Here is a 17,254-nt window from a genome sequence, read left to right as displayed (position 1 = left end):
ATTAATTTAGAGAGAGCTATTATTTGTACAATATTGGAGTCTCCCAATCCATGATCATTATATATCCCTGCATGTATTTAAATCATCTTTAATATCTCTCAGTAATGTTTTATGGTTTTCAATGTTTTCAGAGGTCCTCAGCAATTGTTTCGTGAAATTCTCCTTTAATCTATATTCATGTTATGTATGTGTGTGTCCCCATTACTAAGTTACAGCCTTTAAGAGTCTGCAATGAGGGGCTCCCCCTGGTGGCACAGTGGTTAAGAATCCGCCTGCCAATGCAGGGGACACGAGTTCAATCCCTGGTCCGGGAAGATCCCATATGCCGCAGAGCAACTAAGCCCGTGTGCCATGACTACTTAGTCTACTCTCTAGAGCCATAACTACTGAAGCCCGAGTGCCTAGAGCCCGTGCTCCACAACAAGAGAAGCCACCGCAATGAGAAGCCCGTGCACCACAACAAAGAGTAGCCTCCGCTCGCTGCAACTAGAGAAAGCCCACACACAGCAACAAAGACCCGATGCAGCCAAAAATAAATAAATAAAATTAAAAGAAAAAAAAGAGTCTGCAATGAGAGCTTATGTGTACACTGAAGACCCAACCCACTTCCAGGCCAGCAACTTAAACTAATCATTGTTTCCTTAGGACGATGAGTCACAGAGGGTTACTGCCTTAGCTTTTAAGCCTCTCTGCTTTTGCAGCTTAAGAATCTGGGAAATGCTGGAGGGGATCAGGCCCCTCAGAGGCCTCTTGAGTCTCCTATTTTCTCAATTCAGCTCAGCAAGATGGTCAAAAGGTTGAATGGATTCTCTGTCCTCCAAGAGAGGCCATTTGACAAAGCCAAATTCTTATCCTCTTTGCCTGAGAGACAGCTCCAGTCTCCTCAGATACGTTGATGAATAAAAAGCTGTACACGCACAAGGTGATGAAATTCCACATGGCCAAAGAAGCAGCAGAGTTGTGAGCAAAAGAATTCCCAAAGCTCAAACAGGGAAGAGAGATGTTTGAGTCCTAACCAGCCAGCATGGAGTGTCTTCATAGAACAACCAGGTCATTCAGATGATACTCAGAAAAAAAACCTACTAATAGTAGGGCTAAATTAGCACTAGGGCAGGAGTTAGCAAACTTTTTCTATAAAAGGCCAAAGAGTAAATATTTTAGGCTTTGCAGGTCACATACAGATTCTGCCACATATTCTTACGGTATTTTCTGTTTTAACAACTGTCAAAAAAATGTAAACAGGGACTTCCCTGGTGGTCCAGTGGGTAAGACTCCACACTCCTAATGCAAGAGGCCTGGGTTCAATCCCTGGTCAGGGAACTAGATCCTGCATGCATGCCACAACTAAGAGTTCGCCTGCCACAACTCAGAAGTCCACATGCCGCAACTAAAAAAGATCCCGCATGCCACAACTAAGACCCGGCACAGCCTAAATAAATAAATATGTTTTTTAAAAAAAAGTAAACCCTGCTCTTAGCTCAAGGATGGCACAAAAATAGGGCCACCAAGATTTGGCCTACAGGCTGTAGTTCGCTGATCCTTGCCTTGGTAAAGGCTACTTGCTCTAATAAACCACCCCAACAAAATTTAAAAACAAGACCCTAAAGGATAAAGGTGATAACTCAAGTAACTTGATTGCCTGACAGAACAAAGCAAAACACTCTTTAAAAGACAACAAAATCCACCACATAAAATTTCCATTGCCCAATATACACTCAAAAACTACCAGACATGCTAAAAACATGAAAATGTGCCACATAACCAGGGGAAAAAGCAATCAAAAGAGATGACGGAATTAGCAGGCAAGAACTTTAAAACAACTACTATAAATATATTCAAGTAGTTAAAGAAAAATGAATGTAAGAGAAACAGAAGATGAACCAAAAAAGTTGAGATTAAAAAACCCATTATCAGACACAGACCTACTAGAGAATGGACTTGAGGATATGGGGAGGGGGAAGGGTAAGCTGGGACAAAGTGAGAGAGTGGCATGGACATATATACACTACCAAATGTAAAATAGATAGCTAGTGGGAAGCAGCCGCATAGCACAGGGAGATCAGCTCGGTGCTTTGTGACCACCTAGAGGGGTGGGATAGGGAGGATGGGAGGGAGGGAGACACAAGAGGGAAGAGATATGGGGATATATGTATAGGTATAACTGATTCACTTTGTTATAAAGCAGAAACTAACACACCATTGTAAAGCAATTATACTCCAATAAAGATGTTAAAAAAAAAAAAAACCCATTATCTAAAATTTAAAATTCATTGGGTGGTCTTTGTTCACAGATCACATGGTCATCTTTGTAGAAAATCTGAAACAATCAACAGAAAAAAATCCTGGAACTAATAAGTAATTATAGAAAGGTTGCAGTATACAACATTAATATATAAAAGTCAAACCGCTTCCCTAAATATCAGCAATGAACAAACGGAATTTGAAATTAAAAACATAATACGATTTACATTAGCACCCCCAAAAATGAAATATTTAGGTATAAATCTAATAAAATATATATATGGTCTATATGAAGAAAACTAAAAAGCTCTGATGAACAAAATCAAAGAACTAAATAAATGGAGGATATTCTATGTTCATGGATAGGAAGACTCAATATTGTCAAGATGTCAGTTCTTCCCAACATGATCTATACATTCAACATAAATCCAACCAAAATCTTACCAAGTCACCTTGTGGAGATCCATGAACTGATTCTAAAGTTTATACAAAGAGGCAAAAGGCCCAGAATAGTCAATATATATTGAAGGTGAAGAACAATTTGTAGGACCGACACTAACCGATTTCAAAAATTACTATAAAGCTACAGTAATCAAAACAGTGTGCTACTGGCAAAAGGATAAATAAATAAATGGAACAGAAAGAGACCCACATAGTCAACTCATCTTTGACAATGGAGCAAAGACTGTCTTTTCAACAAATGGTGCTGTAATAACTGGACATCCATATGAAAAAAAAAATGAATCTAGACACAGACCTTCAACCCTTCACAAAAATTAACTCAAAATGGATCCCAACAGACCTAAATGTAAAATGCAAAACTATAAAACTCTTAGAAGATAACATAAGAGGAAAAATGTAGATGACCCTGAGTATGATGACTTTTTAGATACAACACTAAAGGCACAATGCATGAATGAAATAACTGATAAGTTGGATGTCATTAAAATTAAAAACTTTTGTTTTGTGAAAGACAATGTCAGAAGTCTGAAAAGATAAGCCACAGATTAGGAGAAAATCCAAAATATTCAAGGAATTCTTAAAATCCAACAATAAGAAAATAACCTAATTTTAAAATCAGCCAAAGACCATAACAGACACCTCACCAAAGAAGACACATGGCAAATAAGCATATGAAAAAATACTCCAAATCATATGTTATCAGGGAAATGCAAATTAAAACAATTATGAGATACCACTACACACCTATTAGAATGACCAAAATCTGGAACACTGACAATACCAAATACTAGCAAGGATGTGGGGCAACAGAAACTCCCATTTACTGCTGGTGGAAATACAAAATGGTACAGCACTTTGGAAATCTGTTTGGTGGTTTTTTACAATATTAAATACACTCTTACCATATGATCCAGCAACTGCTCTCCTTAGTATTTAACCAAAGGAGTTGAAACCTTATGTCTACACAAAAACCTACACACAGATATTTATAGCAGCTTTATTCACAACTGCCAAAATTTCAAAGTAATCAAGATGTCCTTCAGTAGGTAAATGGATAAACTGATATAACCAGACAATGGAATATTATTCAGTGCTAAAAGGAAATGAGCTATGAAGTCATGAAAACACATGGAGGAACCTTAAATAAATATTACTAAGTAAAAGAAATTATTTGACTAAGCAAATAATTCCTCCTGCTATCTTCCTAACATCATTCAAATGTACTTTTGTAAATTATACTCTTCCTGGAACTATTAAAATAATCTACTAATTCTGATTCTAGTTACAGCTGTCACTCAATCTATTCCTGATAAATTGTCACACTTGTAACTTTGTTCTTTTTCTCAGTTTAAAATTGTACGTTAGTGAAATGTTTAGACAAGTAACCTTATGAAGGAAGAAGTGTAGGTTAAAATAAATGTAACATTATACAATTTTGTGTTGTCTCTGCAAATAGTTTAAAAATAAAAGAGAACAAAATTACTCATTTGACATTTCAAAGCATTGGGAAAAAAAGGTATTAATATAATCAAACTGCTGGAAAAAATGTGATAAAAGGAAAAATCTTTAAAACTTGTAAAAAAAAAAAAGCATGCAGAGAAAAAAAAAAACCACGCATTACATGCAGAGAAACAAAAATATGAATAACCTCACACATCATTACACACTACATTATGACATGAAGTGGTACAGTATAGAAGGTAGGTTGTATTAACTTGAAGAGCAAATGGTTAAAAACATAAGAGGCAAAGTTAACATGCCAAAAGTGGAGATAAAAATGGAATGATAAAAATACTGAAACTATGAAAAACCATCAATCATGATATCTGATTACAATGGAATGCTACACAGCAATGAAAAAGAATGAACAACTGCTTACACATTAACGTGGGTATCTGAGAGAGTATACTGAATGAATAAAAAGGAAATTACTAAAAAATATTTCACTTTTAAAAAGTTCAATAACATGTAAAACTAAACAATATGGTTTGGAGTTACATGCTAATATGGTAAAACTATAAAGGAGCAAGAGTATGATAAAATTTAAGAGTGTTACTCTAAAGGGAAAGGAGAAAAGCACATAGGGGTTTCAAAAATAATGAAAAACATTCTATTTCTTAAACTAGATTAATGTTTTATTATTATCCTTCAGAACTTAGTTAAAAAATAACTTTTAAAACCATTCAAAATTTTGTAAATCACAAATAAAATTAACCTTAAAACATTTCATTGGCTCTGGAATAGACATCTCCATTTGGAAACAGTATCTCTGTCTAGAGATTCCTTTTCCCTTTGTGATCTTTCCCTGTTAATTACTATTTCCATCACTAACAGCAAGGTCATACAATTCTTTCAGAAGAAATGACCGCAAATATACTAAGTGAAAACTGCGAGATCCAAATCAGTGTACAGAGTATGTTATTTCTATAAAAGGAGAAAACCAAAAGAACACATGTAACCACTTGTGACGACACAAAAGTTACCTAAAAGAATACATTTAGATGAGGTATCACCTAACACCGGTCAGAATGGCCATCATCAAAAAACCTAGAAACGATAAATGCTGGAGAGGATGTGAAGGAAACCCTCACACACTGTTGGTGGGAATGTAAATTGGTACAGCCACTATGGAGAACAATATGGGGGTTCCTCAAAAAACTAAAAATAGAACTACCATATGACCCAGCAATCCCACTCCTGGGCATATAGCTGGAGAAAACCATAATTCAAAAAGATATGCACCCCAGTGTTCACTGAGGCACTATTTACAATAGCCAGGACATGGAAGCAACCTAAATGTCCATCAACAGAGGAATGGATAAAGATGTGGTACACGTATACAATGTAATATTACTTAACCATAAAAAGGAATGAAATACTGCCATTTACAGAGACATGGATAGACCTAGAGACTGTCATACAGAGTGAAGTAAGTCAGAAAAACAAATATATAATATTGCTTTATGTGGAATCTAGAAAAATGGTACAGATGAACTTATTGGCAAAGCAGAAACAGAGACACGGATGTAGAGAACAAACTTAGGGATACCAAGCCGGGGGAGAGAGGGTGGGATGAATTGGGAGATTGGGATTGACAATATATACACTACTGTGTATAAACTAGATAACTAATGAGAACCTACTGTATAGCACAGGGAACTCTACTCAATGCTCTGTGGTGACCTAAATGGGAAGGAAATCTAAAAAAGAGGGGATATATGTATACGTATAACTGATTCACTTTACTGTACAGCAGAAACTAACACAACACTGTAAAGCAACTATACTCCAATAAAAATTAAAAAAAAAAAAAAGACTACATTTAGAAACTAGGGAGGGAAAACGGATGGCTGGGAGATAGGGAATGGAGGAACACTTTTTACTATTATCCTTCTATTCTTCTAAATTGTACTTTGTGACAATACCTACTCCAAAAAAAAAATTAGAAAAATAAATTTTTATACTAAGGCTGTCAAAAACTATATATTTCAAATAATTTCACATGAAGAGGCCAACTTAAATATGGCAAATTTTATCCAAAATAAAATTGACATCTTCACTTAAAAACTTCAAAAACTAAAACCAAAACTTTCAGATTTTTCCTAATGTATGTCTTAACATTTCAAAGACAGCAACCTTGAAGTTTAATACATGTTCTTGCCAAAGGTACACTCAGAAATATAACTGATCACATTTTCATGACAATTGTGTCTTGGCTTTACACAGATAATGTAATTGTCAGAGAAATATTAATGGAGTTGTCCAAGTTACCAAACTAGACACTAACAAATCTATGCCGGGAATCTGGGGCCCACTTATCCCCATACAATGGTTTTTCCAATACAGCATGATACAGTTTAAAAACATTAGAAACAGTCTGTCCTACAAAACAACTACCAATACTACTGTTGGCAAACCTAAACTTCCCAATCTAGTATTCAAGGCCTCAATCTCAGTCTTTCTTAGCTCTCTTCACTTACTATGGATTAATATAAAATTTCAGATGTTAAATAATTACGTTGGTTACCCAATTCATTATTTTTCACTTTTTAAAATCCACTATTTTTTCAGAGCCTATATATGTTCATATATATAGGCACCAGGGTAATAAAAAGAACAAAGTGTCATTGGCATGACTTAAGTATTGTGATCAGAGTCAAACAAAACCATGAGAGAAATGTGTTAAACATCTACAAAAGGTATAGCCCTAAGGGACAGGAAGAACATGAAGAGTATTCAGGAACAGAACGAAAGAAGTAGTAAATAGATCAGTTGATTTTAATAAAAATCAATTGGTATAGCAACAAAACAGATGTAGGTTCCAGAGACTACCTTGCTGAGAACACTGACAAAGTGGTTTAAAAAAAAAAAAAAAAAGGCTTATGGCCTAGCAATTAGGAGTTACAAGAAAAGAATATATAGTCAGTGTCCTAACCAGAAACCTTCTGAGTCATTAAAAAAAAAACTGGCCAGCAGAGAACATAACCTCAGAATTTGCAAGGTTTAAACCAAAATTATTTGGGATGACACAATGGCATTCCTACTGGGCAAGCACCTTTCCAATGCAAGGAAAGAAACTGAAGAAATAAATAACAGAAATTAACTAATAGATACATGTTTTTAGAGACTCAAATCCTTAGTATTAACAGTTAGGATGTTTTTACATATTTAGTTTACATATTTGTAACACAGAAGACAATTTTGACTATTAGGGTAAAAGATCAGCCCTGTAATTCCAATTTAAAACATATCAATAATTAATTTAGACTTGTGGTTTTAATTTGAATTTCACTATAAACAGTACCGAAACTTAAAGATATTAAGATTTATCATACTTATATAAATTTATTAAATATTTAAGATTTACTGTAACATTTGTGAAGGTTTGTCAAAAAACTGAACTACTTGACGAATAGTGAATATATTAAGTTATTTAAACAGTTTTAAAGTTTTAAATAGTTTGTAAAAGGAATAAAATATAATCAAAGTCTCCCTTTAAAATGATTCCTTAAATTTACTGTATTTATCTAAAAAATAAGATTTGTAAGTTGAACTTAAAAATTTAAGGAGAAATTAGGGTTTAAAATTTAACTCTGATAAACTACATACTAATTCTTAAAACCAAAGGAACTGCCGAATAATCTTTTCTGATTAGAAAAACCCACCTTCAGAATACCAAATCCTACCCTCTTATTCATCCTTCAATACCTAAGTCAAATTCTTCCTTTTCTATGAAGCCTTTCCTCTTTTCCATAGATGGATCCATCCTTTCTTCCCTATGCTAGACAAAAGAAAATAAATTTGTCTCTATCGTTCAAATTGCTAATTTATTCTATTATATTGGCATAACTTATAATGAAAATACTCTTCTTTTAGAAACAGACATCTATCCAAGGATCACAAGCACTTTCAGAACATGGACTGTGTCTTATACTACTCTGAATCTCTAAAAGTATCTTATACAAGGCAACCCTAACATACAGCAACTATTGGCGGTTGATTAACTGAATTCTAGTAATTATGAGTTTCTTTTAAAATGGACAATTACCTCTGTTACGTCCCAATGGTGTAAAAATTGATCCAAGTCAGTAAGGTAAAGCAGCACAGGGGAAAGCTGCGTCTGGATGACATGAGGAACTCCTCGAAGGCTCTGAAGCCAAGTCAGCTCCTCTTTTGAAAACCCTAATTTGGGTATAAAGAAAGCCAATAAATAAATAAATAAATAAATAAATCACAAAGCAAGTGACATTCTTTATTAATTTTTTAAAAACAGATGACATGTATCTTCAAGTTAAATTCTTCCTTAAGTTACCTTGTCTCCTCTGAATTTCTGTATTTCATGTGTAGTATTTTTAAAAATGAAATGCTAGCAATGTAATGTAATGTAGTAAAATTCATATAATTATGTTCACAAAGGATGTAACCTGACTCAATCTATGATACAGCAAGAAACAGGTTTTACCCCTAATATTGGGGGCATTACCACCTTTACTTAAATAACTGTGAAAGGCATAATCGTTCTAATTAATGGTAGGTTTAAAAAAGCTATTGAACAAGTAAAATAATATACTCATTCATACAAATACCAAACTCTATATTCTCTTACATAATAGCCCTTCAAATGTTTTAAAACTACTCCATCCCTCCTAAGTTTTTTTTTTGACAATGCAGTTCCTTCAACCATACCTTACATAATAAAATTTCTGATTCTCTTACCACCTCTATTACACTTGGCCTGACCTATATAGACAACTTGCCAAAGTCCCTCCTGAAAGACAGCTCTTGGAATGATCAGAATACTTGCAATGTGGTCTGACCCTAGCTACCTGCTTTGATATTTTCAGATCACTATATTTCCGGGAACACGCCCTAGAGAGTCATCATCTAGTTTGGAAGCTACACCCCACTACTGATTCCTAATGAGTTTCCTAAAACCACTAAACCTTTTGACCAGTACTACTATTAAAACATAAAGCCTTCACCTCCATCTCAAATGTGTACATCCAAAACTATCAAATAAACATGAAGGAGTCTACTTTTATCTTTTATATAATTTTTATCTTGCTAGATTCAGCTCCATATCAGAAACCTGTCAAGTTCTTTTTGGATTCTGACTTAACATATTAATTAAGTCTCCAAATTTCAAGTCTTCAGAAAATTTCAAAGATTCTCATCTTCATCATCCAAGTACAAAACAAAAATACTGAGACAGTACATCATTTAAAACAATAGTAATAATACTTAGAAATCGAACTTATAACATTTCTAGACTCATTTTACTAATTTTGCTTTGAGGTCAACGAAATGAAAAAAATGGCTAATTGAAATCTGATATTCTTCCTATCATGTTAAACATTTCAAACATGTTTAAAATGGATATTCTGTTCATCAACTTTTTAAAGTATGCAATGGGGTTCAAAACTTAGAGCCAAACAGGTATGAGAGTAAATCTCAGGAGAATCTTCATGCTAGGCTTTTTTCCTTTCCTCAACTTGGCAGATCAATGTGGTTACCTGTAAGTGTTGAAAATAAGAAGCTGAAGTAGTCCACATCACTCATCAACCAGTCTTTAACTGAAGACTTCCATCCAGAAAATGATGATCTATAATAAACAATGGGAGAACTATTACGAGAAGTGACCACTTGAAGACTCAAGAATAAAGCACAGCATATATAACCATTTTTCTTTATTGAAAACAAGTCTAATTTAATAGCTTAAACAAAATCCACAGTATGTATTAACTTTATATATAAGGGTTCAAATACCACAATATGGAAAATGTAACTTCTAACTTATTTATATTTATGTAAAGTTTCACTGAAAAGCATAATTGGTCCACAAATATCGTACAAACTTAAAAAGTTTTCCACACCACTTGAAAATCAGACCCAAGGAGCCAAGATAAAGTTTTGCTTTTCAGTAGTACATTCAGCTGCTATGTATTTACTGCTTGATTTTTATAAAGTCTTACCTTGCTTACATAAATGAGTTAAGTTTAAACAAGTTCCTGCTTCCTACCTAAGCAGAAGTATCTTAATTAGGCAAAGAATACTTCAATTTAAAGCCACTCTAAGATAACTATGTGTTCCTATTCTTTTGTAAGTTGTAACTAGGTCTACTTCACAATATTGTGGCTGAAGTACTGGTAGGGGACTCCAGGGAACAGCTAAATGTACAGCAGCTTCTCATTAAATGAGGATTATCTGGTTCCTGCTATGAGATCAGTTTCCAGTGACTCCTTTAAAAACTCTCTTCAAGGTAAGTCTAAGAAGGAATAGAGCAAATGTCAACCATGGATACAGCAAAAAAAAAAAAAAAAAAAAGCTGAGAATGATCAGATCCAACAAGCTGAAACTACAAATTTTTATCACAGAAATCTGAATAAATGTCAGACAAAATTAGGAATTTCTAATTCAACTAGAAGCACTAAAAATTTTTTACCTATGAAATAACTGTATTTATTAACATTCTTAGAAGTTGGGGAGTTAAAAATAATGGAAACACTCTTCTGATTATCATTCCCACAATAAGCAAAGGGCTATGGAGGGAATACCACAAGCTACGAGGTTATAAAACATCAGAGATGCTCAATGGAAAGGAGTACAAAATGGTGATTAGAAAACAAACTAATATCCTCTTAAACCCAGTGAAAACTGTGCCATCCGGTGGCTAAAGCGGGTAGGAAATCCATTTAAGAGTCTAGTTTGGACAAAAGACAAGCAATATATCACGCTGTCCTTAAAACTATGATGAATATATATACTATCCAAGCCAGAACACTTCTGAGAGTAAAAGGGGATGCTATTACTAAACGTGCTGGGGACCAAAGAAGTAAACCAGAACTGTTCCTGGCAGTCCAGCTCACATATTCACTCTACTTAAAAACCAAGCCGAATTTCTCAGTCCAAGAACTTCTCCCTTCTCTGATATTTTTATCTAACAGTGTAGATTACCTTTCCACATTTACGTCTTATGTTCCCCAACCCAGCTGTAAATAAACTAGGAGCAGAGAGGATAAGGAATGAGTAAAGGCCAGTAGAACAACACAGATAGGGGGAAAAATCAAACTCAAAAAAGCTCTAAGTAGATGGTAAAAAAGGTAGGAGCAGGAATTCTAAGTACACTTTTTAAAAGATAAAATGAACACCAACAGTTTTTTAGCTGATGAGTTTTTCATGCATGGAACACACTGATATTCTTTGCTGGTAACCTGCTCTTCAAGTCTCTCAGACAGAGACAGCAGAGCATCAGAACTACAATACCTGAAGTGAACTAGATCTCACAGTCCAATTAATGTAACAGATGAAAATCAGAAATGATTAAAGGAATATTTCAGGAAAATTAATCTGCCAACAGTGCACAAAATACATGGGCCTAAGAAGCAAGACTACTTGCTATAATAGTACAGGTGGGAGATAATGAAAAAGCTGGCTAGTTTATACTCATGATCAGGGACAGAAAGGGATATTTTGAAGAGAAAACTAAACATATGAAATAACCCAGGTTATTTCTAAGGAAATATTCTTAATTTCTTAAATTCTAAATCTCGGAAAAGTGATACAATAATAATGCCACTGGCCTGAGAAAGTTGAAAAGTCCCAATTTTGTTTTATTTTTTAAGAGAGATTAATTTGAATAGATAGGAACAATACATCTACAGAAAGAGAAGTCTACTAACAGACTCTGTGCAAATACTAAAAAGCAAAATTTAACTTAGGGTACTTTTAACTACAATGACATTCTGCTCTTAATAATTATAAACCCCTATGACCATTATTTGTAAATTAATAGATTTTCTCAATACTCACCACAAATCCACAAAAAGAAAAAAGTAAAAAAAAACTTTTGAAAAAATCCTTGACAAAAGTTATTAAGCATAAGTCAATCATAACTGATAAAGATATTAAATATAGCTTCCAAAGAGAATCAATTTCAAGAAGTGTTCAAAAGGTGCTTTTAAATGAATGTTAAAACAGAGCCTCCAATAGTTATATCAAAGGAACAGTGCCCTCCACTGGAAGTTTTATTAACTTGAAACCACTTACGTTATAAGAAAAGAAATAATATTTCTTTAAAGGCCTAGCATTTAAGTGCTGCACTAGACAAAGAGCAGGGCTTTGGTTTTTTTGTTTTGTTTTGTTTTTTAATTTCTAAGAAAGGAAAACATGGAAAACTAATAAATGTTTAGAGTACTTCAAATTAAGACCAAGTCTGTCTTTAATGCACATGAACACAGAAATAAACCTTGAATTTTCACATACAAACAACACATTGCCAACAGCTCTCTTTTGCTAAAAGGAAATGTTATCATCAGTTACAAAGCACACTCTGGGTGACAACATTCAAACATATGTCCTATACTGGTATGAAGAAACTGGCAAACAAAGCTAAAGAAAATCTACTAATAACATGAGCTACTCCTGTTGAACTGGGATAGGGGATCTGTACAAGAAGCCACAAGGAAGCTAGTCTTCAAGTTTTCAGTTCTGCCTAAAACCATATCAGACCCTGTCCATAGGCCACAATCAGTAACAAATGTTGCTGAATACTAAAGTACCATGCCTGATACAGACATGAAGTTTTTAAGAATACTTTGAACACTCGCAATATGAAACACTATTAGTTATAAGACCTTTCAGAGTAAAATGGTACAGTCACTATGGAAAACAGTATGGCAGTTCCTTGAAAAATTAAACAGATTACCATATGATCCGGCAACTCCACTTCTGGGTATATAGCCAAAAGAATTAAAAGGATTCAAACAGGTATCTGTACACCAGTGTTCAGAGCAGCATTATGCACCATAGCCAAAGGGTAGAAACAACCAAGAGTCCATCAACAGATGAATAAACAAAATGTGGTATAATGGAATACAATGGAATATTGAATATTCAGACTTAAAAAAGGAAACTGTGAAACATGCTACAATATGGATGAACCCTGAAAAGCTACACTGAGTGAAATAAGCAAAACACAAAAGGAAAATATTGTATGATTCCACTTATATGAGGTTACCTAGAATAATCAAAATCATGGAGATAAAAATAGTGGTAAACGGGGGCTGGGGGAAGGGGAAATGATTAGTACAGAGTTTCAGTTTGGGATGATGAAAAGTTCTGGAGATGAATAGTGGTGCTGGATGCACAACAATATGAATGTACTTAATGCCACTGAACAGTTTTAACTGTATACCTAAAACTGGTTAAAATGGTAAGTTTTATGTTATGTATATTTTGCCACACACACACACACAAAGATATTTCAAGTGATTCCTTGTCTGAGTCTACAAACTTATTTATTTCGTCAGCTACATTAAATTCTGAGCTCCCTTCCAGAAAGGAAGGTCTGTACGGCCATTTCGTAGCACCGAAGGTTTTAAGCACAGTACTCTCACCTGCCACTGAACCCTCACTGCATACTTTTGAATTTTAACCCTTATTCCAATCCACCTACACAAGTCACTAAACAAATAATCTGAAACAGTCTTACTCTAGTGAACTTCCTCTATCTAAAAATAGTATCGACAGTTTTAACTGTTGCATTAAGAGCAAATGAAGGGAGGAGCAGTATTTTAAAAATCCTCTACAGTTCATGAATTGCCAGTAAAAGGACAAAGGGAGGGGGGAGATTATACACTTAAAATACAGCTCACTTGAGCATGTTACCTCATGTGCAGTATCCCGATAAGCATGGCAGCCAAACTTGAACTGAGTCTTCCCATAATACAGCAACGACTTAACCGAGAAAGCAAATCAGCAGGCAGACTGGGTAGAAAATATACAAGCTGGACCAAAAGCTGTTGAGACTCTGCTGGGAGAACCACCATAGTGCCTTCTTGTGGATCTAGTGGGGTAAGAAGATAAGTTAAACTAAAAAAGATATACAAACCAGAGTTAAATTAATAAAGCAGATTAAGTGATTATTTTCACTGTGTTATGTTGAATTCTAATACATCAATTACATGGAAAAAAGTTTTATCACAAAGCATGTATGTATGGCTTAAGGTATTGTATAGAGTAAAACACTGAATACAATCATTATTTAAAGATATGTTTAACACTCTATTAATTTCGTAACATTCAAATGTGTTATTTGAAATAAAAACTATGATGGGGTTAACGGGATTGGACACAAAGCAAAATGGCAAAAAACTAGCACTTTTGCCAAACAGTCACAATTATAATATGGACTTAAAGCCAAAGACCTATCTGTGTACACACACACACACCACCCCACATATGAGCAATACCGAAAAATACAGATTTTAAAATATTACCCACAAAAGGTGGAAACAAACCAATGTCTATCACCTAATGAAAGGATAAATATAAGTGGTACATCCACACAATGGAATACTACTCAACATTAAAAAGAAATAAAGTACTGATATATGCTACAACATAGATGAATCCTAAAAACAGTATACTAAGTGAAAGAAGCCAGACTCAAAAGACCCACATTGTATAATTCCATCTATAAAAAATGTCCAGAATAGGCAAATACACAGAGACAGAAAAGAAGATTAGTGGTTGCCAGGATGTGGGGAAGGATAAAGTAGGGAGGGACTACTAATGGTACAGTTTCTTTTTGGGGTGATAAAAATATTCTGGAATTAGATAATGAACACTATTGCACAATCATGGGACTATGTTAAAAAACTCAAAGAACTGTACATTGTAAAATGGCAAATTTTATGGTATATGAATTATATTCCAATAATAAATATAAATTATATATATATATGTATATATCCCAGTATGCTTTATTGATATTTTTGCTTAAAAAATGAAAGTTTCAGTGATGAATAAAAAAAGTTATTAATAGATGAAAGTCATACAAGATATCCATTATGGTTAAGTAAGTAAAATTTGCCACTAAAGCTTCAAAGGAATTTTATAAAAATACCTGATCAGTTTTAAATTTGTGAATAACATGTGGCTTAAAAGACAATTTAAGAATGCAAGAAGCGGGCTTCCCTGGTGGCACAGTGGTTAAGAATCCGCCTGCCAATGCAGGGGACACAGGTTCAATCCCTGGTCTGGGAAGATCCCACATGCTGCGGAGCAACTAAGCCCGTGCGCCACAACTACTGAGCCTGCGCTCTAGAGCCCACGAGCCACAACTACTGAGCCCGAGTGCCACAACTACTGAAGCCTGCGTGCCTACAGCCTGCGCTCCGCAACAAGAGAAGCCACCACAATGAGAAGCCCGCACACCACAACGAAGAGTAACCCCCGCTTGCTGCAACTAGAGAAAGCCCGCACGCAGCAACGAAGACCCAAAGCAGACAAAAATACATAAATTAAAAAAAAAAAAAAAGAATGCAAGAAGCATCTACAACCATTAATTTCTAGAACTATTCTAATAGATAATACTAGTGAAAATGAATTTACATAATACTAGTGAAAATGAATTTACTGTTTGATGTTTTGTTAATTTTCCCATGGTATAATTAATTTATAATAATTTAAAGGAAAAGCAAACCTAAAGAGCTCCCCTTTGAAACATCTTTCCTAAATTGGGGTAGACCAATTGTTACTCACATAATTAAACAAAACTCTTACCATAGATTCGGAGAGCAGTAACTTGTAAACTTTTTAGTAATTCTTTATTTGCTCGTGCTGCAGCGGTATGGATAATGTCAATAAGCTGTGTTGACAGCTCAGGGTTTCGGGAGCCAAGATGAGCAAGTTGCAATGGTAAACCAGCCAACCAACGGGATAACACTTTACTACGATACCTAAGGCCAAGGAAGAATGAAATAAAGTGTAATTTTCAAAGACAAGGGAAATAAATTTAAACAAAGAATATTTTTAACTTAAAACACCACACAAAGTGACAAATCATCTACCAATAACACCACATTTACTTATTTAAACATGTGAGAGCCTACAAGATGGCTGGCATCATTTATTCAGCTATAGCAGTTTCTGAAGTTTTACCCACTATATTAAAAGTTCATGTGATTTGTGGCACTATGTAAACTGTATTTTTATCTTAAAGGACACAGACACTACTTAACTCTTGGTGAACTATTTATACTAATTAGCATTAATTATTACACTATATTAAGTCATTGATGCATTCAGTGTAGGGTGCCCCCACATTAAATGACTTCAAACTTGTGTTATTTCATATTTCAGTTCTTTTATATACTTGTTAATGCTCTAATGTCTCCTTACTCAGGTAACAGCAATCACTTTTGCTGTCCCCCTTAGTGACTTAAGCATGACCTTTGTAGTCAGACAGACCTGAACTTAAGTCTCCGTTCCACTGCCCTTAGTTGCATGACACTCACCAGATTATTTAACCTAAGCATCCATTTCCTTCTGTTAAGACAGAAGCCAATAGTACCTACACTTCAAAGTATGAGTATTGAGAAATTAAGAAAAGCACCTGACTTATAGTAAAGACTCAAATACATTCTAACAACCACCTACGTATCCCAAATCTCTATGTTCCACCCAAACATCTCTTCCCGACTATCCCAAATAAACCTCAAACTCACCATATCAAAAACCTGATTCTTTAGTTCTATCCTCTGTGTTGTCTATTTCAGCTGGTAGCACCAAACTACGCCAGAAACCTTCTCATCTTTTACTGCCCTCATTTTAAAAAAATTTACTGAAATATTTTTAACATACAGGTATTATATGTTAGTTTTAGGTATATACTACATAATAATTTGACGTATGCATACATTACAAATGATCACCATGATAAGTCAACATTTATCCCCATACAAAGTTATTACAGTATTATTATTCCTTATGCTATATATTACATCCCCGTGGCTTATTTACTTTATAACTAAGTTTGTACCTCTTAATCCCCTTCACCCATTTCACACCTCCTCTTCTACTGCCCTCATTCTTATACCGTATGTCTCAATATGTCACTAAGGACCAGCTGTTAAACCTCCATAATTTTTATGTGAGGCAAAAGAAAAGGCTGAGGCTACTACAGGTTGTTCCAACTGCCCTTTAGCTGTTAAGTGGACAAGTGGAAATATATGCTCAAACAGACTTTTATCTGCTCAGTTATGCATAT

General features: G+C 34.5%; 1 protein-coding gene across 7 annotated transcripts in view; it reads right to left on the bottom strand.

Moving 5' to 3' along the window:
* TEX10 (testis expressed 10) overlaps nucleotides 1-17,254 on the bottom strand; it is a 53,894-nt gene that overhangs the window by 15,662 nt on the left and 20,978 nt on the right. For all 7 annotated transcript variants that reach the window (XR_014265513.1, XM_082468620.1, XM_082468622.1 and 4 more), the window contains 4 exons: nucleotides 15,769-15,944; nucleotides 13,870-14,047; nucleotides 9,717-9,805; nucleotides 8,252-8,385 (listed from right to left, as the gene is read on the bottom strand). Coding sequence is in view for 6 of the 7 variants with exons in the window: in XM_082468620.1 (XP_082324746.1) it covers nucleotides 8,252-8,385; nucleotides 9,717-9,805; nucleotides 13,870-14,047; nucleotides 15,769-15,944 (577 nt within the window). In the remaining variant the exon portion in view is untranslated. The remainder of the gene's footprint in view (nucleotides 1-8,251; nucleotides 8,386-9,716; nucleotides 9,806-13,869; nucleotides 14,048-15,768; nucleotides 15,945-17,254) is intronic.

Source organism: Balaenoptera physalus, assembly GCF_965194825.1.
Source record: "Balaenoptera physalus genome assembly, chromosome: 7".
Lineage (NCBI taxonomy): Eukaryota > Metazoa > Chordata > Mammalia > Artiodactyla > Balaenopteridae > Balaenoptera > Balaenoptera physalus.
Note: the sequence above shows the minus strand (reverse complement) of the source record. Positions and strands in the feature narration are given on the sequence as shown.